We start from the raw sequence: 26,961 nt of genomic DNA on the forward strand, positions 1-26,961 counted from the left end.
TCAGAAGACACACTGATTATAGTACCATATATGGGCTGTGATAAAAGTCTCCCAGGGTGCTAGAGAGGAAGGTCCAGAAGAGGAACACCTAAGTAAGAAGGATGACCACCACCCTGCGCCACCCCCACCACCTGGACACAGTCTTCCTAGGAGAAGTAATTGGTAACTGATGAGACAAAAAATTTAAAGACCAGTAAGTGTTCCACAGATATACTGAGATAAGAGGGCAGGTGTTCCAAAAAGAGGGAATATTATATGCAGAGGAACAAAGAAAAGAAACTGCATCAAGCCTTTAGGGAACTACAAATTACTCAATATAACTGGAGAAAAAACGAGAGAGTAGCAGATGAGACTTGAAAGCAAAGCAGAGGTTCCATCATGAAGAAACTTGCGTATGAGGTAGATTTTATCCCGAAACTGAAGAGCCACTGAAAGACCTTAAAAGCAAGATGTGATGTAATGAGATACATATTTACAGAAAAATATCCAGGCAGCAATATAGAGAGTGGACTGAAAGTGATTCAAGCTCAAGATACTGAGGCATTAGAAGGCTACTACCAATAATCTATGTGAAAAGAAATACTCAAGAGTGAAGATCTAAACCCTAGAGAGAACAGAAAGGAGGCATTCTCAACCTGACACTTTAAAGGCATCTGTAAACCCCATTAAGCCATGTACAAAATTTTGTCTATGTGAACACATTCACGTGCCTACTTTTGCAGACAGGGTCTGCAATTTTTATCAAAGTAAACTATAACCCCTTGCCCTGGCAAAAGTTGAAAATCAGCGATTTTGAGTACAAAGAGGACCACAGACAGAGCCTTGCAGAACATTAGAGGAGGGAAACAGAAAGAGCAACCTGTAAAGGAGACAGGAAAAAGGAGACAAAAAAGTAGAAGGAAAAGTATGGAATTTCTTACTTTTTAAGGTTAGGCAATGAATAAGAGATGCAGAAAATGCAGTCACACTAGGTACTTCCAAATCCCTCCACCTCAAGAACAGCAATCTTAACAACCTGGCAGCATCTCAATCCTATTACTTTCATTCCCTATTGATTATGATCAACTGTGTTAAGCTGTTTTAGCTTTTGTTTCTCCAATACCAATACCCTGCAGTGGGTGAAGGAATTCTTCCAGTCCCTAAGTCACACAGATAATAGTAAATGTTAGCTCTATTATTGTAACTTCTACTGTGACGGAAAAAAGGCAAACGGATGGATGAAAATTTAACTGGGCAAAATGTCTTAAATTAGAATTTCAGATATGATTAAAATTAAATATCCTTCTAAGTAATAATGTCATAAAATAAAAATTTCCAATCATCAGCAGCAATTCAATTTATCTAGATGTCAGGCAGAATGCATGAGTTCAAAGAACCAGGCTTCAGCCAATGAGGGAGTATTGCTAAGGGAGTGCCACTTCACTAAACTAAGGGGTTTAGAGTTGGGTGTTTGTTACTGAACCCAAGTGGGCTAATCTGGCATTAAGCGGGAGCCTACCCATGTTGTGAATTAAATAAATGTAGCTTGTAGACATAAATTTGAAGTCATAATCAGAGATCCCAAAACTGATAAAACCTAAAACCTTTGCCAAACATTCTGAATCACAAGTGTGTAGAATCTGAATTCTGTTTTTTCTATTGTTTTTTCAGATCTTCTGAATCTGGCAAGTAAAAGAAGTGATAATTACTCATGCTTACCTCAAAGCTGAGTTTCTCCCATACACTGCTTTCCTTTACTTTGGGGACATTTTCATGTACATCATATTCATCTATAGCATCTGTTAGCTTCCAAGGAAACTTTATCATGAAGGTTCGAAGTTCATTAATGTAGCTAGTCAAAATGTTCATTCCTCTTTGCAGATGTTCATCTAGCTCTGTGGAAAATATCAATGTGCCGATTTGTGTGTATGTGTGTGCATGTGTGTATAAATATAAACCATGAGCTGTTATATAAAAGAATTCTAGATAAAGTCAAAATTCAAACTTGGTATTTTAAAATTTCAAACAATATGTTTGAGGTTTTTCCTATTTACAAGGAAGTAGCTCTGTATTTTAATATAACCCTTTCCTTTTCTTGTTCTTCACGATTAGTCCTGGGTCTTTCTACCGACTTTCTCAGTATCAAAACCCATTTCACTTCCTGAATTACACACTGACCTTACCCAAACATAATAAATGATGTGCCACTAGTTTATGCTGCCTCACGCAATAGCAGCACTTGTATCTGTTCTGACGCAGGAACAGCAGAATTGCCCCCTTCCTGGCTGCTACTCTTACCTTCAGTGTGAATAAAAAGCTCCTTTATTTGCTTGTTAAGGAAAGACAGTGTAAGATTAAGCAATTGTTCTGAAAAGTGTTTGCTTTGGGGTTCAGAATAACTTCCTCTAATTGCTGAGCAAAGTAAATCCAATGCTGGTATCAACTCTTCCACATCTGAGAAAGAACCAAAGAAATTAACATGAACACCAGGATCTTCACAATAAACTTAACATATCAAAAAATGTCATGTTACAATCTTTTAAAACATAAAACAAGGACCCATGTCTTATTTTTAAAAAGCTCACAAAACTTTTATGAAGGCTTATTACCTGAAATCTTAAATGATTCTAATTATTAATAGTTATTATTTACTGGTATCACTGCTAACTACCCTTCTGCTGACCACCTACATCTTAAGTACTGTACTTGGTGTTTTATAAATGCTATCTCATTTATTCCTTTCAACAACTTAAGAGGTAGGTATATATTATATTCTCTTTCCATAGATTAAAAAAACTGAGGTTCAGAGGATAAGTAACTTGCCCGAGCTAATTTATAAAGTAAGTGGCAGGGCCAGGCGCAGTGCCTGATGCCTGTAATCCCAGCCCTTAGGGAGCCCAAGGTGGGAGGATCACTTGAGGTCAGGAGTTCAAGATCGGCCTGGCTGACATGGCGAAAACCTGCCTCTTCTAAAAATACAAAAATGAGCCAGGTGTGCTGGTGGGTGCCTGTTATCCCAGGTACTCAGGAGGCTGAGGCAGGAGAATTGCTTGAACCTGGGAGGCAGAGGTTGCAGTGAGCCAGGATCCCGCCACTGCACTCCAGCATCCTGGACAAGAGTGAAAAAGAAAATGAAAAAGAAAGTAAGTGGCCGGGCCAAAATTTGAATTTAAGCCTGTCTGATTGCAGAGCTATTCTGTGCTAAACATTCAAATGAAAGCAAGAAGTGTGGGACGCTGAATGTTTTATCTGCAGCTGAAGGTTCTAATTAAGTGATTCCTGTTTCTCTCAGCACTGGCCTCACCTTTAGGATTACATCTATGAGACCAGAATGATGGGAAACGGGTTTTCCCCCTAGGGGAGGGAAAGGCTATTCCCATTGCTTCTCATTCCAGACCCATCTCCGCCCTTAAGAGCTGAGCAGGGCAAGTGAGAGTAAAATGAGGAGAAATCATTAACCACCAAACAACAGAAATGAATAGTGACTCTACAATTGCTAATGGAGCCCAGCTCAATACCAGCAACCAAGCCATTTTCTAGAAATTCAAGCAGTTTTTAAAACATCAGAGCAGCCGGGCGCAGTGGCTCACGCCTATAATCCCAGCACTTTGGGAGGCTGAGGCGGGTGGATCACGAGGTCAAGAGATCGAGGCCATCCTGGTCAACAAGGTGAAACCCCGTCTCTACTAAAAAATACAAAAATTAGCTGGGCACGGTGGCGCGTGCCTGTAATCCCAGCTACTCGGGAGGCTGAGGCAGGAGAATTGCTTGAACCCAGGGGGCGGAGGTTGCGGTGAGCCGAGATCGCGCCATTGCACTCCAGCCTGGGTAACAAGAGCGAAACTCTGTCTTAAAAAAAAAAAAACCAAAAAACAAAAAACAAGAAGAAGCTTTCTATAAAGTATATAAAATTCCAAGACTAAGTTTTGGCAAATAAATGAGTCATCAGAAAACCGAAGACAACAATTTGCAAGTTATTAAGAAGATTAAATAAGTACAACTGTAGAAATCTTTATTCCACTTACTTCTTAAATATAAATGGGATGAAAAATGATCAAACTGATCAGGTACGGAAGATTGTGATGATGGGTTAAAAAGATTTTCCTTGCTCTTCAGAAAGAAATCTACTGTGTCCAACTGACGATTTTCTATCCCAGCCTGAAATGAGAAAAATAAAAAAAAAAATTAACAATAGCAAACAAAATCAGGATTCAGATTAAAAAAAAAAACTTTAGAATTTAATGTGGTGAGACAGGAGGCAAAAGACTACATGAATACCTGGACTCCAGTCATTTTGACTGGGACCCTCCCCACTCCTCCTCTCCTCTCCTGCCTCAGCTTCCCAAAGTGCTGGGATTACAGGTGTAAGACACCGTGCCTGGCCCAATTTCTGCTCCAGAAGAAACAGGTGGTTATTAGAATACAAAACCTTTCAGCTCTACCATTTTATAATTCTAAAACGATTCAAAGCTCTTAGGGATTACCCTTACAATTAAGTTATATTCTATTTGAATTAAAATGTTATGGCAGTATAATATAAAGTCATATTCTGTCACCTAGGCTGAGGTACAGTGGCATGATCTCAACTCACTGCAACCTCTGCCTCCCCAACTCCAATGATTCTCGTGCCTCAGCCTCCCAAGCAGCTGGAACTACAGGCAAACAGCACCACACCCAGCTAATTTTTTTTTTTTTTAGTAGAGGTGCCCAGCCAGATTCACAAAAAGCCAGTTGTCTTTTTTTTTTTTTTGAGACAGAGTCAGGCTGTCGCCCAGGCTGGAGTACAGTGGTGTGATCTCAGCTCACTGCAACCTCTGCTTCCTGGGTCCAAGCAATCCTCCTGCCTCACAGTCCCAGGTAGCTGGGATTACAAGCCTGAGCCACCACACTCGGCTAATTTTTGTATTTTTAGTAGAAACAGGGTTTCACAACGTTGGCCAGGCTGGTTTTGAACTCCTAACCTCAGGTGACCTGCCCACCTAGGTCTCTCAAAGTGCTGGGATTACAGGCATGAGCTACTGAGCCAGCCGCATTCCATATTTTTAATTAACAAAAATAAAATAAACTTTTAAAAGTTAAAAAAAAAAATAGTACAATAGCCAGGCGTGGTGACTTACGCCTGTAATCCCAGCACTTTGGGAGGCCAAGGAGGGTGGATCACCTGTGGTCAAGTGTCCGAGACCAGCCTGGCCAATATGGTGAAACTGTCTCTACTAAAAACACAAAAATTAGCTGGGCGTGGTGGCAGGCACCTGTAATCTCAGCTACTCAGGAAGCTGAGGCAGGAGAATGAGTTGAACCTGGGAGGTGGAGGTTGTGGTGAGCCAAGATTGCACCACTGCACTCCGCATGGGCAGCACAGCAAGATACTGTCTTCCCCCTCCAAAAAAAAAAACCCAAACCAAAACCAAACAAACAAGAAGAGTATGTGGCCTAAGAAGCCTAAAATATTTACTGTATGATCATTTACAAAGTTGGTGGGGCACAGTGGCTCATGCCTGTAATCCCAGCACTTTGGGAGGCTGAGGTGAAAGGATCGCTTGAGCCCAGGAGTTCAAGACGAGCCTGGGTAACATAGTGAGACCATGTTTCTACAAAAAAAATTAAAAAGTAGCTGGGTGTGGTGGCACATACCTGTAGTCCTAACTACTGGGGAGGTTAAGGAAGAAGGCTCTCTTGAGCCCAGGAAGTTGAGGCTGCAGTGAGCTTTCATTGTGCCACTCTATGCCAGTCTGAGCAACAGAGCGAAACCTTGTCTCAAAAAAAAAAAAAAAAAAGAAAAAGAAAAGAAAAAAGAAAGAAAGAAAAAAAAAAAGGCCGGGGTGGTGGCTCACGCCTGTAATACCAGCCCCTTGGGAGGCTGAAGCAAGTGGATTACCTAAGGTCAGGAGTTCGAGACCACCAGCTTGACCAATATGGTGAAACTCCGTCTCTACTAAAAATACAAAAATTAGTCGGGCGTGGTGGCATGTGCCTGTAGTCCCAGCTACTTGGGAGGCTGAGACAGGAAAATTGCTTGAACCTGGAAGGCAGAGGTTGCAGTGAGCTGAGATTGCGCCATTGCACTCCAGCCTGAGTGACAGAGTGAGACTCCATCTCAAAAAAAAAAAAGAGAAAAGAAAATTGCCACCCTTAGCACAAAGCATTGTGCATAAGAATTATGTGGAGAATTTGTCAAGCTGTGGACTGCAAAACCCTGCCCCCTAGACTTTCTAATTCAGTAGGTATTGGGAGAGACCTTCAATTTACATTTCTAATCCATAGGTCATGGTGGGCTGCTGGTCCAGAAACCAGATTTTGAGAGCCAATGGGCCTAAGTTTTGGGTGTTAATATACCAAGGGAGGTGAGAGACATTGGTGCTTGAACCTGGAAGGCAGAGGTTGCAGTGAGCCAAGATCGCATCATTGCACTTCAGTGTGGGCGACAGAGCGAGACTCCAGTTGAAAAAAAAAAAGACACAAATGTGCTAAAATGTTAATAGTTGGTGAATCTAGGTGAAAGGTAACTTAATGTTCATTTTACTATTTTTTAAAGTTTTTCTGTAGATTAACAAAATCACACATATAAAAGTAATGACCAAATAGTAATTCTAAAAACAAAAAAATATGAAAATTTAAATTAGAAACACAACAGATGTGTTTAAAAGCAGATTAGACACAGCTGAAGAAAGAATTAGTGCACTGGAAGATATGAAGAAATTATCCACAAAGTAACAATATCTCATAGTGGTTAACAGGAATTGGGTAAAGTGTCAACAGTCTAACTACCTCCGATTAAAAGACCAATGTGACAAATGGAAAATACACTTTGTTTCTTTTCTTTCCTTTTTTTTTTTTTGGTAAACAGAGTCTCCCTCTGTTGCTCAGGCTGGAGTGCAGTGTCAAAATCTCACTCAGTGCACTTCTACCTCCTGGGTTCAAATGAATCTCTTATCTCAGCCTCTCAAGTAGTTGGGATTACAGATGTGACCCACCATACCCAGCTAATTTTTAAAATATCTTTAGGAGAGATGGGGTTTTGGCATGTTGGCCAGGCTGGTCTCAAACTCCTGGCCTCTGCTTGCCTCAGCCTCCCAACTGCTAGGATTACAGGTGTGAGCCACTGTGCCTAGGCTGGAAAATACATTTTCAATTTTCAAGCACATGGAACTTTTATTAAAACTGAGTAGTTAGGGCTAGGCAGATCACCTAAGGTTAGGGGTTCGAGACCAGCCTGATCAACATGGAAAACCCCGTCTCTACTAAAAATATGATAAAAAAATTAGCCAGGCATGGTGGCACGTGCCTGTCTGAGGTAGGAGAATCACCTGAACCCAGGAGGTGGAGGTTGCGGTGAGTGGAGATCACTCCACTGCATTCCAGCCTGTGCAACAAGAGCAAAAGTTTGTCTCAAAAACAAAAACAAAAGCAAAAACTGAGTAGTCATGTGCCACATAACAGTATTTCACTCAACAACTGGCTATATTACAATGGAGGTTCACACAAGATTATCATAGAGCTGAAAAATTCTTACAGCCTATTATTTACTATACTAGACTTTTAATTGTTATTTTAGAATGTATAACTTTTACTTTTTTTTTTAAGCAGGCTATAAAATAGCCCCAGCTAAGTCCTTCAGGCAGTATTCCAGAAAAAGGCAAAAGAGACGACAGCTCCATGCATGTTACGGCTTCTGAAGACTGTCTTTTGGGAAAAGATGTAGAGGTGGAAGACAGTAACTGATATTGATGATCCTGACATGTATGTGTCTTTGTTTTCAGTAAAAAAGTTTAAATAGCAAAATAAAAGGTGAAAAATTAACCTAAATACAAAATAATGTCTAACATGGTTAAAAAAATACAATAATAACAAACAGGCTAAGAGTAAATGAAGTTAAAGCATTCAATGGACCTGTATTCCAAAACAATCAGTTATTAACTGTAGATCTAAGCTAGGCACGGTGGCTCACGCCTGTAACCCCAGCACTTTGGGAGCCCGAGGCAGGTGGCTCACGTGAGGTCAGGAGTTTGAGAGCAGCCTGCCCAACATGGTGAAACCCTGTCTCTACTAAAAATAAAAAAAATTGGCTGGGCATGGCGGTGCACACCTGCAATCCTAGCTACTTGGGAGACTGAGGTACAAGAATCACTTGAACCTGGACTGCAGAGGTTTCAGTGAGCTGAGATCACACCACCGTACTCTGGCCTGGGTGACAGAGCAAGACTGTCTCCAAAATAATAATAATAGTAATTATTATTTTGTTAAACTGTATTCTGCATACATTTTTACAGATTATATTCCACAATAAAAAATTAAAAATTAATGTGGTTCCTTACAGTAACAAATTAAAGGAAATTATGTATATGATTATCTCAGTAGATATGGAATAAGCATTCAATAAAATCCAATACCCATTCATGATAAAACCTCATAGCAGGGAACATAAGGGAACTTAACCTTATAAAGGGTATCTTAAAACACACACACACACACACACACACACACACAGAGAGAGAGAGAGACAGACAGACAGAGAGCTGTGTGTGTTCTACTCAGGAATAAGGCAAACAGTACTTCTAGATAATGTTATACTAGAGATCCTAGTACCACAAATAAGAAAAAAGGTGGTGGCCAAGTGTGGTGGTTCATGCCTCTAATCTCAGCACTTTGGAAGGCAAAGGAGGGAAGACTGCTTGAGCCAGGAATTCAAGATCAGCCTGGGGCCCATGGCAAAACACCATCCCTAAAAAAATTTTAAAAATGAGCTGGGTGTGGTGGCATGCACCTGTAGTCCCAGCTACTCAGAGGCTGAGGTGGAAGTATCCCTTGCACCTGGAAGATGGAGGCTGCACGTGCCACTGCACTCCATCCTGGGGGACAGAGTGAGACCTGGTCTTTAAAAAAAAAAAAAAGAAAAAAAAAGTGCTAAAAAGTACATACAAGGATTTGAAAAGAAGAAAGAAAGCTACATTATTCTAATGTTATATGTACTTTAACTATATAGAAAATTCAATAAAATCTAACAAGCTGGATATAAAAATCAATACATGAAATTTAATTGTATTTCCTTATACTGGCAATAAACAAAATGTAATTTAAAAAGTACCACTTAGCATAAACAATAAATATAGTACTTAAATATACATACAACACACATACCAAAAAAATAAAGGAAAAGATGCCAAGCTTTTAATGGAAAAATTGTAAAAATTTTAATGTTTATTGAAAGTCATAAATGAAGACCCCCCAGGCTCCCCAAAAACGGCAAGAGAGACTAAGAATAGGAAGATTAAATATCCTAAAGACGTCATTTCTTCCCAACTTGCTACACAGATTTAATGTAATTCTAATAAAAATCCTAACAATTTTTCATGAAACTTGACAAGCTAGTCCTAAAAAAATCAAGCTTAAGGAATAGACAACAATAAAGGCACACCTAAAGAATAAGGGAATTTGCTCTAATTAAATTCCTAAATAATAAAGAAACGATGGAATTGGCTTAAGGAAAGACCTATGAACAGAATAAAGAGGTCAAAAACAAATTCATGCATATGCGAAAACTTAATATATGACACTCAAGACATTTCAGATTAGTGGTAAACGACAGAACTTTTCAAAAAAGTGCTGAGACAAATGGTTATCAGTATGGGAAAAAGTTAAAATAGCCCATATCATGTATAAGTTTTAAATGGATAAAGAACTTAAATATAAAAATCATAATTTATAGCTGGGCATAGTGGTGCGTGCCTGTAATCCCAGCTACCTGGAAGGCTGAGGCAGGAGAATCGCTTTAACCTGGGAGGTAGAGATTGCTGTGAACTGAGATCGCTCCACTGCACTAAAAAAAAGTTCATAATTTAAAAACTTTGGGGAAAAAATATAAAAACTATATAATTTAAGGATACATGTCACGAATAGCATTGGTCATAAAGAAAAAGACTAAATTCCGTTAAAATTAAGAGCTACATTAAAATTAAACAGTCCACAAATTAAGTAAAAAGATAAGCCACAGACTAGAATACATCCATCATACATACAACAAAGAATTGGTATCTAGAGTATATTCAACAGTGAAAACCAGTAAAAAAAAAAAAAAAAAAAAAGACAAATACCCCAAAAGAAAAATAGGCAAAAAACTTCAACAGTTACTTATGAAAGAAAAACAATCCAAATATCTTTTTTTTGTTGTTTTTTTGAGACGGAGTCTTGCTCTGTCGCCAGGCTGGAGTGCAATGGTGCAATCTCAGCTCACTGCAAACTCCACCTCCTGGGTTCAAGCGATTCTCCTGCCTCAGCCTCCTAAGTAGCTGGGACTACAGGCGTGCGCCACCATGCCCAGTTAATTTTTGTATTTTTAGTAGAGAAAGGATTTCACCATGTTGGCCACGATAGTCTCGATCTCTTGACCTCATGATCTGCCCACCTTGGCCTCCCAAAGTGCTAGTATTACAGGTGTGCACCACTGTGCCCAGCCAAAATTCAAGTATCTTACACACACACACACACACACACACACACACACACACAGAGAGAGAGAGAGAGAGAGAGAGATGCTAAACCTTAATCAGGGAAATGCAAATGAAAACCCATCTTATCATCATACTGGAAAAAACGTTACAAATCAAGTGCTGGCAATACCATCAAGAACATGCAATAGTGAGAACTTGTATATTGTATACACTGCTGGTGAGAGCATAAACTGATAAAACAATTTTGGAAAACTAGAGCATTATCAATAAAATTAAAGATGTGCATGTCGTATGACCCAGAAATTCTTTAACCCTAGAGACACTCTTGCATATGTGCTGCAGCAGATATATAAGCAACTTTACAGCAACACTGCTTTTAACAGCAAAAAAATGGAAAAAACATAAAGCTGGATAAATAAAGACATATTATGCAGTGACATACTATACAGGGGTGAAACTGAATGAACTATGGTTATATACATTAAACATGGATGAATCAAAAAAATCATGTTGTCTCAAAAAAAAAATATATATATACACACACACACACACACACACACAGTGCTGGGCATGGTGGTTCACGCCTGTAATCCCGGCATTTTGGGAGGCTGAGGCAGGAGATCACCTGAGGTCAGCAGTTTGAGACCAGCTTGGCCAACATGGTAAAATCCCATCTCTACTAAAAATACAAAAAGTAGTTGAGTGTGGTGTCATGTGTCTGTAATCCCAGCTACTCAGGGGGTGAGGCAGGAGAATCACTTGAACCCAGAAGACAGAGTTTGCAGTGAGCTGAGATAGTGCCACTGCACTCCAACTTGGGTGACAGAGTAAGACTCTGTCTCAGAAAAAAAAAAAAAAATATATATATATATATACACACACACACACACACACACACACACATATATATTAAATATATATATACGTATACACATATATTAAATATATATTTGAAAATACATATATAAACATAATAGTTCCATTTTATGCAAAATTCAACAACAGCTACTACTAAATAGCATTATGTGGAGATACAATTTATATGGAGAAAAATAAAGAAAATCATGAGAATGGTTAAAATTTCAGAATGGCTGGGCATGGTGGCTTAAGCCTATAATCTCAGTCCACTAAGAGACCAAAACAGGAAGCTTGGTTGAGGCCAACAGTTCAACACTGACTTGGGAAACAAGGCAAGATTCCACCTCTACAGAAAATAACAACAAAAATTAGCTGGGTGCAGTTGTATGCACCTGTAGTCCCAGCTATTTGGGAGGCTGAGGCGGGAGGAATTCACTTGAGCCTGGGAGTTCAAGGTTACAGTGAACTATGATCACACTACTGCTCTCCAGCCTGCGTGACAGAGCAAGACCCTGACTCATTAAAAAATAAATAAAATTTCAGAAGAGTATTTAATTCTGAGGCTAAGCAAGGTAAGGGAATAGGATCAGGGCAGTGTACACACATGCAAAGATATCCATGATATTCTATTTCTTGCCTTGATGGTAGGTACAAGAATATTTATGATTGTTATCACTCAAAATATACATAACTCATTCATTTTTATGTGGGAGGTAACCAGAGCCAAAACAGTGTTGTATATACAATGAAATATTAATTAAACTCACACAGATACACGTGCACTGTCTAAGGAGAGAGGCATTGTCTGAATTAAAACCCTCGTGCTACCACCTATGCATATGTATGGCTGAATTAGATTTCCTAACCGCTTTGTGCTTCAGCTCCCTGATCTATAAAATGGAGCTAACAGTATTAACCCTACAGTGTTAATAAGAAAGTTAATGAGGTAACACTTCCTTATTATTAATACATAGAAAAAACAACTATAAGGAAATAACCTCCAAAGAGTAAACATGATTACTTCTGGATGGTATATCTACAAGAGACTTAATTTTTTTCTTACAATGTTATTTTAGAGTATATAAAATAAGTTTTTCAACAAATGGTGTGGGGACAACTGAATATCCACAAAAGAATGCCAAAGAATGAAGTTAGACTCCTCCTTCATACAAGAAATTTAACTTGAAGTGCAAAATAACCCTAATTCTAAGACTTAAAACTGTAAAACTCCTCTAAGAGTGAATCTTCACAATCTCAGATTAGGCAATGGTTTCTTAGATTCAACACCAAAAACAAAAATAATCCCCTCTTTTGAAAAAAAGATACACTGACTTCGTAAGAATTAAACACTTTTTTTTTTCCTTGAGATGGAGTTTCGCTCTGTTGCCCAGGCTGGAGTGCAGTGGCATGATCTCAGCTCACTGCAACCTCTGCCTCCCGGGGTTCAAGCAATTCTCCTGTCTCAGCCTCCCAAGTAGCTGGGACTACAGGTGTGTGCCAACACAGTCGGCTAATTTTTTTATATTTTTAGTAGAAAAGGGGTTTCACTTAGTTCCTTCATGATCCACCCGCCTCAGCCTCCCAAAGTGCTGGAATTACAGGCATGAGCCATTGCGTCCGGCACACTTCTGTGTTTTAAGAAGGTGAAAAGACCAAAAAACTGAGGGACTCCTCCCTAACTCATTCTATAAGGCCAGCATGATTCTGATACTGAAACCTGGCAGAGACAAAACAAAAAGAAAACCAGGCCAATATCCTTAATGAACATAGATAGAAAAATTCTACACAAAATACAAGCCAACTAAATCCAGCAGCACATCAAAAAGCTAATCTGGCCAGGCACAGTGGCTCACGCCTGTAATCCCAGTACTTTGGGAGGTTGAGGCAGGCGGATCATGAGGTCAAGAGATTGAGACCAGCCTGGCCAACATGGTGAAACCCTGTCTCTACTAAAAATACAAAAATTAGCTGCATGTGATGGCACGTGCCTGTAGTCCCAGCTAACTGGGAGGATGAGGCAGGAGAATCATTTGAACCTGGGAGGCAGAGGTTCCAGTGAGCTGAGATCACACCACTGCACTCCAGCCTGGTGGCAGAGCGAGACTCCATCTCAAAAAAAAAAAGATAATCCACCAGAATTAAGTAAGCTTTATCCCTGGGATGCAAGACTGGTTCAACATATGCAAACAATAAATGTGGTTTGTCACATAAACAGAAGTAAAAACAAAAACCATTGCTTGCTCCTCAAGTAATCCTCCCTTCAACACCACTTTATGTTGAAAACTCTCAACAAACTAGGCATTGAAGAAACATACCTTAAAATATCAAGAGCCATTTATGAAAAACCCATAGCCAACATCACACTGAATGGGCTAAAACTGTTTTCAGAGAACCATAACAAGACAAAAATGTACACTCTCACCACTCCTACTCAACATAGTACTGGATGTCCTAGCCAGAACAATCAGGAAAGGGAAAGAAAGAAAAGGCATCCAAATAGGAAGAGAGGAAGTAAAACTCTGTTTGCAGTTGACATGATTCTATACCTAGAAAACCCCATAGTCTCTGCTTAAAAGCTCCTAGATCTGATTAACAACTTTAGCAAAGTTTCATGATACAAAATCAATGTAAAAAAAAATCAGCAGCACTTCTATACAACAACAGTGTCCAAGCTGAGAGCTCCAATAAAGAATGCAATCCCATTCACAAAAGCCAAAGAAAGAATAAAATACCTAGAAATACAGTTAACCAGAAAGGTGAAAGATCTCTATGATGAAAATTACAAAACAATGCTGAAAGAAATCAGAGATGACACAGCAAGTGGAAAAACATCCCATGTTCATGGATAGGAAGAATCAATATTGTTAAAATGGTCATACTGCCCAAAACAATTTACATATTCAATGCTATTCCTATCAAACTACCAATGACATTCTTCACAGAATTAGAAAAAACTATTTTAAAATTCATATGGAGCCAAAAAAGATCCCAAATAACCAAAGAAATCCTATGCAAAAAGAATGAAGCAGGAGACATCATTGCTTCTCTCAGTCTTCTGGCTAAGATCAAGTGTAGCTGGAGACTTCACATTACCTGACTTCAATCTATACTACAAGGCTACAGTAACAAAAACAGCATGGTACTGGTACAAAAGCAGACACAAAGACCAGTGGAACAGAACAGAGAGCCCAGAAATAAAGCCACACACCTATAATCATCTGTTTTTCAACATAGTTGACAAAAAACAAACAATGGGCAAAGAACTCCCTGTTCAATAAACGTGCTGGTATAACTGGCTAGCCATATGCAGATGATTGAAACTGAAGCCCTTTCTTATACCACATACAAAAATCAACTCAAGTTTGATTAAAGACTTAAATGTAAAACCTAAAACTATAAAAACCCAGAAGATAATCTAGAAAATATCATTATGGACATAGGCCCTGGCAAAGATTTCATGACAAAGACGCCAAAAGCAACTGCAACAAAAACCAAAAATTGACAAATGGGACTTAAAGAGTTTCTGCACAGCAAAATAAACTATCAATAAAATAAACAGACAACCTAGAGAATAAGAGAAAATATTTGTAAACCATGCATCTGACAAAGGTCTAATACCCAGAATCTATAAGGAACTTAAACAATTTAACAAGCAATAAACAACCTCATTCAAAAGTGGGCAAAGGTCATGAACAAACACTTTTCAAAAGAAGACAAACACATGGCCAACAAGCATATGAAAAAATGCTTAATATCACTAATCATCAGAGAAATGCATATCAAAAGCACAATGAGATACCATGTCACACCAGTCAGAATGGCTATTATTAAAAAGTCAATAAATAACAGGTACTAGTGAGGTTGCAGAGAAAAGGAATGCTTATACACTACTGGTGGGAACGTAAATTAGCTCAGCCACTGTGGAAAGCAGTTTCGTGATTTCTCAAAGAACTTAAAGCAGAACTATCATTCAACCCAGCAATCCCATTGTTGGGTATATAACCAAAGGAATATAAATCATTCTACCATAAAGATACATGCACACATATGTTCCTCACAGTACTATTGACAAGGGCAAAGACATGGAATCAACCTAAATGCACATGACAGGCATTTAGGCTGGCAGACTGGTGTATTAGTCTGTTCTCACACTGCTATAAAGATACTACCTGAGACTGGGTAATTGATAAAGAAGGGAGGTTTAATTGATGCACAGTTCTGCATGGCTGGGAGGCCTCAGGAAACTAACAACCATGGCAGAAGGTGAAGGGGAAGCAAGGCATGTCTTACATGGTGGCAGGAGACAAAGCATAGAAGAAAACTGCCACTTTTAAACCATCAGATTACAATTCAAGATGAGATTTGGGTGGGGACACAGAGCCAAACCATATCAACTGGATAAAGAACTTGTGACACATATACACCATAGAATACTATGCAGCCATAAAAAAGAGTGAGGTCATGTCCTTTGCAGCAACATGGATGGAGCTAGAGGCCATTATTCTAAGTGAACTAATGCAGCTACAGAAAACCAGATACTGCATCTTCTCGCTTATAAGTGGGAGCTAAACACAGTACATGTGAACAAAAAGAAAAGAACAGACACTGGGGCTTACCTGAGGGTGGAGGGTAGGAGGAAGGTGAGAATTGAAAACTACTTATCAGGTACTATGCTTATTACCTGAGTGATGAAATAATCTGTACACCAAACCCCCATGATACGCAATTTACCTATATAACAAATCTGCAAATGTACCCCTGATCCTAAAAGTTAAAAAAAAATTTTTAAAGGTGAAATAACCCAAAGAATGAGAGAAAATATTTATAAGTCATGTATGTCATAAAGGTCTAGCATCCAGAATATATAAAGAACTCTTAGAACTCGATAAAAAACCTAATTTTAAAAGTGGCAAAGCAATTAAACAGACATTTCTCCAAAGAAGATAGACAAATAGTCAATAAGCATATGAAAACATTTTCAACATGTTTAGTCATTAGGAAAATACAAATCAAAACCACAATGGGATGCCATTTCATTTTGACTTCACACTGACTAGGATGGCTGTAATAAAAAACATAGACAATTACAAGTCTGCTAAGATGTGCAGCTAGCAGAACCCTCATACATTGCTGATGGGAATGTAAAATTGTGCAGTCACTGCGGAAGAGTTTGGGGATTCCACAAAAATAATAAATGACCCAGTAATTCCACAGTTAGTATATTCCCAAGAGAAATGAAAACATATGTTAACACAAAAATTTGTTCGTAAATGTCCATAGCAGGATTACTCATAATGGCCAAAAAGTAGAGACAACCCAAATGTCCATCAGCTGACGAACAGATAAACAAAACGCAGTTTATATTGATATAATGGAATATTCAGCCATAAAAAGGAATGAAGTTGTAGTGACACATGCTACAACATGGATGCTTTGAAAACATGCTAGGTCAAAGATGCCAGTCACAAAAGTCACATATTTTATAACCCCATTTACACGAAATGTCCAGAATAGAAAAATCCAGTCAAAAAGTAGATTGATGTTTAAGACTTGGAGACAACAGGGAATACAGAGTGGCCACTAATGGTTATGGAGTTTCTTTCTGAGGTGATGAAAATGTTCTAGAATTAGTAGTAATGGCTGCACAACCCTGGATATACTAAAAACCATTGAGTTGTATACGTTAAAAGGGTGAATTTTACAGGTATGTGATTTTATCTCAATAAATCTGTCATTTAAAGAAACTGGCACGTAACATTATTAACTTCAGAAACTGTGTGGTATAACTGTGTGCCCTGCCCTTGATTCTAGCTCCTGTTTTTATTAATATGGCTCTGGATCATTCACTCAATCACTGTGAGCCTGTTTCTTCATCTGTAAAATAAAAAGAATATTAACTATCCAATCTGTCTCATGTGATTATTTTGGGACAAAATTAGATACTGCATGTAAAAGAGTATTTGTGAATTATAAAATGCTATGTAAGTTCAGGTTATGTCTCTTCTGAAGTTGGATTAGAACAGTAGGAAGCAGACCAGGCACAGTGGTTCACTCCTGTAATCCCAGCACTCTGGGACACAGCGGGTGGATCACTTGAAATTAGGAGTTTGAGACCAGCCATGGCAAACTTGGTGAAGCCCTGCCTTTACCAAAATATACAAAAATTAGCCAGTTGTGGTGGTGCATGCCTATAGTTCCAGCTACTGGGGAGGCTAAAGTGGGAGAATCGCTTGAACCTGGGAGGCGGCGGTTGTAGCAAGCTGAGATTGTGCCACTGTACTCGAATAGGGCGATGGAGTGAGACTCCATCTCAAAAAAAAAAAAAAAAAAAAAAGTATGTGACACAAAATAATTAAGTAATGTTCTACGGACATTTATTTCTGTTACCTCTAGTGCATGTATGGGAATTGAGCATCTCCCCCAGCCATTGAGATGACAAAGAGTGTCCACAGTGCTGGCACTTCCATGGATCATGAGTCTGTTAATAAATTCTTCTTGAGTCAAACCAAACAAAATCAGAGAGAGTCCATTTTCTACAGGAAAAATAAAAGTTAGCTTTAATAAATCAGAGTTTAGGATTATGATTTAGGAATTAATTTTTAATTACCCAATACTTTAGTAGTATAATTACAAATGTATTTACTGGATATCATGTACTATTAGGACCTTAATTAACGCATCATGGTTTTTCAACATTTTTAAAGAAGAGTTTGTGAGTTTTCCTTTTTAGAGACAGAGTCTTCCTTTGTCACCCAGGCTGGAGGGCAGTGGTGCGATCATAGCTCACTGTAGCCTCAAACTCCTGGGCTCAAGTGATCCTTCCACCTCAGCCTCCTGAGTAGCTGGAACTAAAGCTTTGTGCCATCACACCCAGGTAATTTCTAAAAATTGTTTTGTAGTGACAGAGTTTCACGATGTTTCCCAGGCTGGTCTCAAACTCCTGGCTTCAAGTGATCCTCCCACCTTCGCCTCCCAAAATGCTTTGATTACACGTGTGAGCCACTGCACGTGTAGTGCACAAAAAAAAATTTGTCTTTTTTTTTTTTTTTTTTTTGAGATTGAGTCTTGCTCTGTTACCAGGCTGGAGTGCAGTGGCGCAATCTTGGCTTACTGCAACCTCCGCCTCCCAGGTTCAAGAGGTTTCCCTGCGTCAGCCTTCCAAGTAGCTGGGATTACAAGCGTGCACCACCATGCCCAGCCAATTTTTTATTTTTAGTAGAGATGGGGTTTCACCATGTTGGCCAGGATGGTCTTGATCTCCTGACCTCATGATCCGCCCGCTTCAGCCTCCCAAAGTGTTGGGATTGTAGGCGTGAGCCACTGCGCCTGGCCGAAAATTTGTCTTTAAAACACTGACCACAAAGCAAATTCTTATAAGAGCAATGCATCTTACGAAACACCAATAAATTGGCCGGGCGCAGTGGCTTATGCCTGTCATCTTGGCACTTTGGTAGGCTGAGGTGGGCAGATCACCTGAGGTCAGGAGTTCGAGACCAGCCTTGCTAACATGGTGAAACCCGCATCATTACCAAAAATACAAAAAAAAATCATTGAGTGTTGTGGTGGGTGCCTGTAATACCAGCTACTTGGGAGGCTGAGGCAGGAGAATTGCTTAAACCCGGGAGGCAGAGCCTGCAGTGAGCCGACATCACGCCATTGCACTCCAGCCTGGGTGACAAAGACTCTATATCAAAAAAAAAAAGCACTAAATCCCACATTTCTATTATATATTATCTTGCATAATCAATCCTGGAACCTTTAATTATTTAGGGATGTCAGATCACTGGTTTACTATTATAAAATAAAATAATTGATAGCATATTCCTGACACATAGAAAAATGTGATTACCAAAACTTGGGTATAGAATAAACACATGGTTAATTCCAATTACAACATTCAATACCTTTGTAGAAGATAAATTATGTGCTGAATGAATACATATCTGAAATATCAAAATGTCCCATGCCTACAGGGGCCAACTAGGTATGAGACAAGTGCAAGAAAAACCTAATCAGAAATAAAATGGCCCAGGCCAGGCATAGTGGCTCACGCCCGTAATTCTAACACTTTGGGAGGCTGAGGCAGGAGGATCACTGGAGCTCAGGAGTTTGAGACCAGCCAAGGCAAGGTAGTGAGATCTCATCTCTATTAAAAAATAAAGTACAGCCAGGCGCATCACTCACGCCTGTAATCCCAGCACTTTGGGAGGCTGAGGTAGATGGATTATTTGAGGTCAGGAGTTTGAGACCAGCCTGGCCAATATAGCGTAGACCTTGTCTCTACTAAAAATATAAAAATTAGCTGGGTGTGGTCGTGCACACCTTAGTTCCAGCTACTCCAGAGGGAGGCAGAGGTTGCAGTGAGCCAAGATTACACCACCACTCCAGCATGGGTGACAGAGTAAGATTCTGTCCAAAAAAAAAAAAAGTAAATTAAAAAAAGAGAAATAAAATGGCCCATCTAAGAGAATGAAACTCAGCTCCAACCCATAAGTTACTATGCAGGAATGCAGGCCCAGTGTTGCCAGAGCTTAGAATTTTTCAGTAACAGCTGAAAATTAGAATTTGTATGAAACCTTCTAACTCTGAATGTTTATAATCTTTTTTAAAAGCTTAGACAGTGCAAGCCACACAAAATAAATACGCAGTTCATATGTGGCCCATGTAAGCCTCGGCTTGTGAAGTCAAATGAAGACTCCTTGGGTTAAAAATAATAAAAAAACTTAATTTCTCTCAAACTTTCTCTTAGTATCTTAGTATTCAGCTGAGCAGAAATGACCTTAATTAAAAGTCAAACACATGATACACTATTACCAAGAATAACAACCTCTATAAACAATTATAATACCACTTAAACATGAGAGCAGACACTGGGGCAGAAGTAAAATGCAAGGAAAGCATAGATCTCAGCAATGGATTTCAATGTGATACAAGACAGTCTCACCTGTCAATACAAAGCACAGTTGCTGGTCTCCACTACTGTCTATAGGAATACACTTTTTGCCAAGGGAAAAATACTGCATGTCCTGGGTCTCCAAATCCCAGAGGGCAATAGTACAGCCCATCCTTCCCACTTCCCAAGTAAACAATGCAGTGAATCCTGTCACAGACACACATTTAAGCTCTAAGGGTTCCTCTTGTTCACTGATGTGCATTATCTTCCATGGTCTTCCTGGATCACTGGTCTTAGCATGATCTTTCTGTGGAAAATTATATTGCCCGTGCATTATGTCCTGTGGAATGAAAGCCCAGCTTGGCACACTGGTACTGTGGTTACCAGATTCAGGTGACTCCAAATGCAAAATATCCCTGAACCATGGAACACAACAGGAAACCTTCAGTTTGGAGTTCTTTATTCTTTCATTCAATGATGATAGCTGGGCTTTCCAAGACCTGGAAGACAGGGTAAAATATAACTTAACACCTATTACAGTAAAAGGCACTATGTAAAACATTAAACCAGGGAACAGATGTTCTTAAGAAGAAAAGTATCTACCAAATAAAGACCTTTAATGAAAGGCTTTCCAAGACCTGGAAGACAGGGTAATATATAACTTAACACCTAACAGTAAAAGGCACTATGTAAAACACTAAACCAGGGCACAGATGTTCTTAAGAAAAAAAGTATCTACCAAATAAAGACCTTTAATGAAAGGGTACAGTGTCAGCCTGATAAAAAATAGGAACAATAAACTAAATGAAAAGAAAGTTTCTGTACCTATCAATTTGGAAGGAAAACTTGGTCTGTTTCATGTTGTAGGCAGAGCTAACAGGATCATCTTCATCTATCCCCTTAGGTCCTTGAATAGGAAGGTCTTCTAGTGTTCTTTCACACAGTAGGTGTCCTGGGTGTTGCCTACATTTAAAAATAATGATAACCATATGAAAAAATGATGATCAAACCCAAATTTTTGTTACTATTGCTATTAAAATTAAGAGATCACAGAGAAGGAACAGTATGGACAACAAATTCCCCAGAAAAGAACTTCTTATCTCCTTTGCTTATGCCACGGTAATAAAGCCAACCGTAAGAATTTTATTCTATTAAGGGCAGTTAGCTTGATAAAGCAGTAAGAACACTTACTATCTACTATATTTGAGATGTTAGGCTAAACACTTCACACAAACTCTTATTTAAGCCTCTCAACAACCCTGTGAGGTAAATATAACCATATCTTAGAGATATGGAAACTAAGGTTCAGAAAAACTTTGAAACAGACTAATGTGACCATCAAGCACAGACTTTTTTTTTTTTTTTTTTCTGAGAAAGAGTCTCACTCTGTCATCCAAGCTGGATGGAGTGAAGTGGTGCAATCCAGGCTCACTGCAATATCCACCTCCAGGGTTCAAGCAATTCTCCTGTCTTAGCCTCCTGAGTAGCTGGGACTACAGGTGCACACCACCATGCTTGGCTAATTTTTACATTTTAGTAGAGACGGGGTTTCACCATATATTGGCCAAGCTGGTCTCAAACTCCTGACCGCAAGTGATCTGCCTGCCTTGGCCTCCCAAAGTGCTGGAATTACAGGCATGAGCAACTCATTATACGGCCACCACAAAGTAAGATTTAAGCTGAGACCAGAAGAATGCAGAAGAACTAGAAGGCAAAGTATGTGTGTGGGTACAGGTGGGAGAGTGTATGTGGAAGAGGGGGCTGTTACATTTGAGAAACAAGGCTAGGGTGGCTGAAGTATAGAAAATGAGAAGTAAGATGAAATGGGAAGAGGCTACAAAGATGGTTCAGGGCCCCACAGGCTATTAAGAATTTTAAACTTTTATCTAAGGGGGAAAAGCAACCTGAAGAAGGCCTTTAAGCAGAAAAGCAGTATGATGAGATGCAGAAGAGTAGCTAGGGAAGAAGGGCAAGGATTTTATCTCCTCGAGCACTTATATTATTAAATATTAATCCCTTAAACAACTTGAAGGTAATATGTTGGCACAACCATATGACATTGTCAGGATGATGATAAAAAGAAGTTAGAGAAGGCAGGGTGAAAACGAAAAGACGCAAGAGAAAATAGTTCCCCCACCAACAAATAATAGCTACACCTGCCCCAGATGTTAATGCCTGGCTACACCTCTGATAAAATACGCATTTTAACAACATCCCTCTAGCTACTCTATGGAGGATGGATTTGAGGGGGTAAGAATAGGCATGGGGAGATGAATTAGGAGACTATTAAAGTAGTTCAATTAAGAGACAATGGTGGCATAAAGTGATAACAGAAGAGTTGAGAAAAGTGGACAAACTAAAGAACGATTCGGAGACAGAATGGTTAGGACCTGATGATTAACTGGATGTGGACTGAATACCAAAATAAGTTGGAGAAACAGTAGTTCCCCCTTATCCACAGCGGATACATTCAAGGCACACAGTGGGTGCCTAAAACTGCAGATAGTATGAAAGCCTATATACACCCCTGAACACCACAGATTTGAACTCCATGGGTCCACTTACATGATGTTTTCTTTCCCAAAAATATATTTTAAAAAATTTTGGAGATTTGTGACAATTCGTTAAAACTCACAAACGAACCATGAAGCCTAGAAATATATTTTTTTCAGACAGGGTCTTGATCTGTTGCCCAGGCTAGAGTGCAGTGCTGCAATGACAGCTCACTGTAGCCTTGATCCCCTGGGCTCAAGCAATCCTCCTGCCCCAGCCTCCAGGGTAGCTGAGACCATAGGCATGTACTACCATGCCCACCTTAGCCCAGAAATATTTTAAAAAATCAAGATTAAGTCAGGTATGTCATAAATGCATAAAAGTTACGTAGATACTACTCTATTTTATCATTTACTACCATAAATTATACACAAATCAGCTGGGCATGGTGGCTCACATCTGTAATTCCAGCACTTTGGGAGGCTGAGAGGCAGGAGGATCACTTGAGGTCAGGAGTTCAAGACCAGGCTGGCCAACATGACAAAACCCTGTTTCTACTAAAAATACAAAAATTAGTTGGGCATGGTAACACACCTCTAATCCCAGATACTTAGGAGGCTGAGACAGGAGAATCACTTGAACACAGGAAGCAGAGTTTGCAGTGAGCCAAGACTACACCACTGCACTCCAGCCTGGATAGTAGAGCAAGACTCCATCTCAAAAAAAAAAAAAAATGCACAAATTTATTATAAACATTTATCAAAACCTATGTATACACTTACAGACTATACATGATATCATTTGAAGCCAAAGAAAACGTAAAAAACTGTAAAGATGTAGTATTAAATCAAAACTGCATATAATTAGCTGTAGTATATACCATACTACTGTAATAATCTCATAGCCACTTTCTGTTGCCATTGCAGTGAGCCCTAGTGTTGTAAGTAACTGCTTAAAATGCCATGTGATGCTAATAATCTCTGTGTGAGCAGCTCTTCTCTCCAGTAAATTGTGTATCACTGTAAAAAGTGATCTTTCTGGCAGGCACAGTGGCATGAATGTATAGTCCCAGCTACTTGGGAGGCTGAGCTGGAGGACTGCTTGGGCCCAGGAGTTTGAGTTCAGCCTGGGCAACATAGCTAGATCCTGTCTCTAAAATAATAATAAAATAATAATTTTTAAAAAGTGATTTCTTGTGGTTCTCATCTATTTTTCATGTTTCATGCCATACTATAACCTTGAATAACACCATGGGACCCATATGAAATGCTGGAAGTGCTCCCAAGAAGTCATGACGTTGTAAGAAAAACATGAATTGCCTGACATACCATGGGTTGAGGTATGCTGCTGAGGTTGCCTGTCTTTTCAGACAGACGACTCATCTTGTAAACAGATTATGGAAATTTAGAGTATCAATAAATACAGTATAGTATTACAAAGGTATTTTCCTTAAAATTGTCTTAATATTTTCTTTTCTCTAGCTTACTTTATTGTAAGAATACAGTATTATATAATACATATAACATATAAAATATGTGTTATTCAACTGTTCATGTTATCAGTAAGGTTTCTGGTCAACAGTAGGCCATTAGTAGCTAAGTTTTGAGGGAGTCAAAAGTTACATGTGGCATTTTGACTGAGCAGGAGGTTGGCATTCCTGAGTTGTTCAAGGGTCAACTGTACTTTTTTCCTATGCATACATACCTATAATGAAGTTTAACTTAAAAATTTGGCAAAGTAAAGGAGTAATAATAACAATAGGACAATTATAACAATATACTGTCATACAAGTTATGTGAATGTAGTCTTTTTTCTCTTTTGTCTTTCTTAAAATATCTTAGTGTATATAATATTTCTGGACCACAATTGATCATGAGAAAGTTTAACTGTGGATAAAGGTGACTACTGTACAGAAGAGGAAAAATGGAGAAAGGTCCTTAAGAAGGATGGAAGGAATGGGATCTAGAGCACACACATAGGGATGGGCCTTCATAGGAGGCAAGGTCACCCATGAAAAGTTGTGAATAAAGAGATTAACAGAGGTAGGAGGAAACTAGAGAAAGTTTAAAAATACTGTTGTAAAGAATGGGCTCATGAAAAATCCCGGTAAGACTTCCAGGCAACATTAAGACCAGTTAAAGGTACTAAATGTGAACTTAGAGAGTGGTATCAATTTTCTTTTGTTGTTTTCTACAAGTGCTTAGCTGCTTGACTGTAGACACCATGAAGGCAGGAGAAAAGATTTCAATCAGGGTTGAAATTTTGCCAGACCAAGTGCTATCATAGGACAGGAGCAAGAGTTTACAGTACATGCAAGAAAGTAACTGGTATGATGGATCACAGAATCTATGCTGGAAAGAGAGGGAAGTGAAGACAGGAGGGGAATAAAGAATGGAAGGTCAATAAATTAACTGGAAATTCCAGTGAGGTCAGAGGACAACTGAAGTGGGAGTACTTGAGTAAGCAAGCTGGCAAGTTTGCAAGTTGTGGTCAGAGACTGAGATGTAAAAAGTAGTGACTTAGGGGAGGGGCAACTTCAAATACTGACAAAGCCTAGGGTATGGCTATGGAAGAGGAAAGCTAAAGTAAATTGGAAGAAAAAGTCATTGACAATGAATTTAAAGAACAAATCACAAATTCAGGTTCTCAAGGAGCTTATAAACTCTATGGGAAACATGAGAAAATTAGAGAAATAATATGTCTATACAATTTAGTGCTAAACTGTGGCTTAAAATTTTGATTATTTATATGACATAACCCAGGTATGATAACATATAAGTCAAAATCAAAACTCTGATGTACATGCAGAAATATAAAGGCGGCCAGTGCTCATTTATACATTATTCAGTAATTACTTTAAAATGTAGTGGCTAGAACATGATCTATCTGAATAGAAAAAGAAACACTAGTTAAAAAAAAAATTAGCAAGTATATTTTTAACCTTTTATGGCTCTATTTACCTCAAATTAAAAACTGCAGTCATCTACGTACCTGAAATATAAATTTAAGTTAAGAGCAATTGCAGAGTTGGAGGAGCTCACAATCACTACAACATCAAGGTCTTGAGACACTTTCAGTGAAGTAAAAATCTTGGCTGGCTCCTGTTGGTGCTCATTACACGTATCTTCTTTTTGAAGTGCTAAATCCACATGAGCTACATATGTACCATCCACAACATGAAAAATGTCTTTGAGTTAGATTTAAAGAAAATGCCAGTTTTGTAAGTATGCCTAATCAGTTAAAGCACAGGTTGGGATAGAGATATAGACTTTATCATTCTAATTTTGTAGGTGTAACAGAAGGAAGACTCAAAGTTGAGGCAAGCCCCCATCATCACAACCAGGTGACTATGAAGTTGGTGGCACAATAAAGAACCTGATACCAAGTTCTTCAACAATATCTGCTAACCATCTACTCTGGGCCAGGCCCAGAGACACTGCTATTTTCTAATAGTGCTGGCCAAGAGATGAGGTAAACCTAATATATTTAATGGAACCCAATACTGTCTATTTAAAGTATTATCAACATGCAGCCAATATAAAAATGGAGACATCTTATGTTCTTTTTCTTGTATAAATGTTCAAAGTCTGGTATTTTATACTTATAGCACATCTTAAGTTGGATACTAATACCTGATCTGTATTGAGACTTCATAAAATTTATAGTTGACAGTTGGAACAATTAAAGTTGTAACATCCCTAAAAGTTCTCCAATGACTGAACTGAGCATCAGCTTTTAAATCTAAGGTACATTTTTTATTTTAAATTAGTAAAATTTTATTACTTCAGATTCAAAAGCTGATGCTCAGTTCAGTCATTCTCTTGCCTCAGCCTACCGAGTAGCTGGGACTATAGTGCCTGTAATCCCAGCTACTCGGGAGGCTGAGGCACAAGATTGCTTGAGCCCAGGAGGCAGAGGTTGCAGTGAGCCAACATCATGCCACTGCACTCCAGCCTGGGTGACAGAGTGAGACCCTGTCTCAGGAGAAGAAAAAAAAAATCTAGTTAAACAAAATTAAGAATTCAATTCCCAAGTTATGCTAGCCTTAGTACCTATTGTTTCAGACAGTGCAGTTCTATAATTTGGCAACAAAAATTGTTAATCTAGTATTTCTAACATTTTTTGTAAAAATTATATACAAGGGTAGTGTGAAACAGTTGAGTACTCTAATTGTACCATCTCTTTCAGGAAATATGCAGGACAATACATTTGTCAATGAACAATAATGATTTGTTATTATGAAATGACAGGATTCTCAAAGACAATAAGGAAATAGCTAAGAAACAAAAG

The 26,961-nt window shown here is 38.8% G+C and overlaps 1 protein-coding gene across 6 annotated transcripts in view; it reads right to left on the reverse strand.

Moving 5' to 3' along the window:
- Positions 1–26,961, reverse strand: part of SPG11 (SPG11 vesicle trafficking associated, spatacsin) — a 110,521-nt gene that overhangs the window by 77,890 nt on the left and 5,670 nt on the right. For 5 of the 6 annotated variants that reach the window (XM_012442198.2, XM_012442200.3, XM_012442199.2 and 2 more), the window contains exons 4-10: positions 25,663–25,858; positions 21,004–21,141; positions 20,230–20,678; positions 17,673–17,818; positions 4,005–4,137; positions 2,278–2,433; positions 1,699–1,874 (exon numbers count right to left, since the gene is read on the reverse strand). In XM_012442198.2, coding sequence (XP_012297621.2) covers positions 1,699–1,874; positions 2,278–2,433; positions 4,005–4,137; positions 17,673–17,818; positions 20,230–20,678; positions 21,004–21,141; positions 25,663–25,858 — 1,394 coding nt within the window. Of the gene's footprint in view, positions 1–1,698; positions 1,875–2,277; positions 2,434–4,004; positions 4,138–17,672; positions 17,819–20,229; positions 20,679–21,003; positions 21,142–23,265; positions 23,382–25,662; positions 25,859–26,961 lie in introns of those variants that run through there. The other variant, XM_064366005.1, reaches the window with a different exon arrangement.

Source organism: Aotus nancymaae, unplaced genomic scaffold (assembly GCF_030222135.1).
Source record: "Aotus nancymaae isolate 86718 unplaced genomic scaffold, 86718_ANA_hifiasm-v0.15.2.pri h1tg000062l, whole genome shotgun sequence".
NCBI classification, from domain to species: Eukaryota; Metazoa; Chordata; class Mammalia; order Primates; family Aotidae; genus Aotus; species Aotus nancymaae.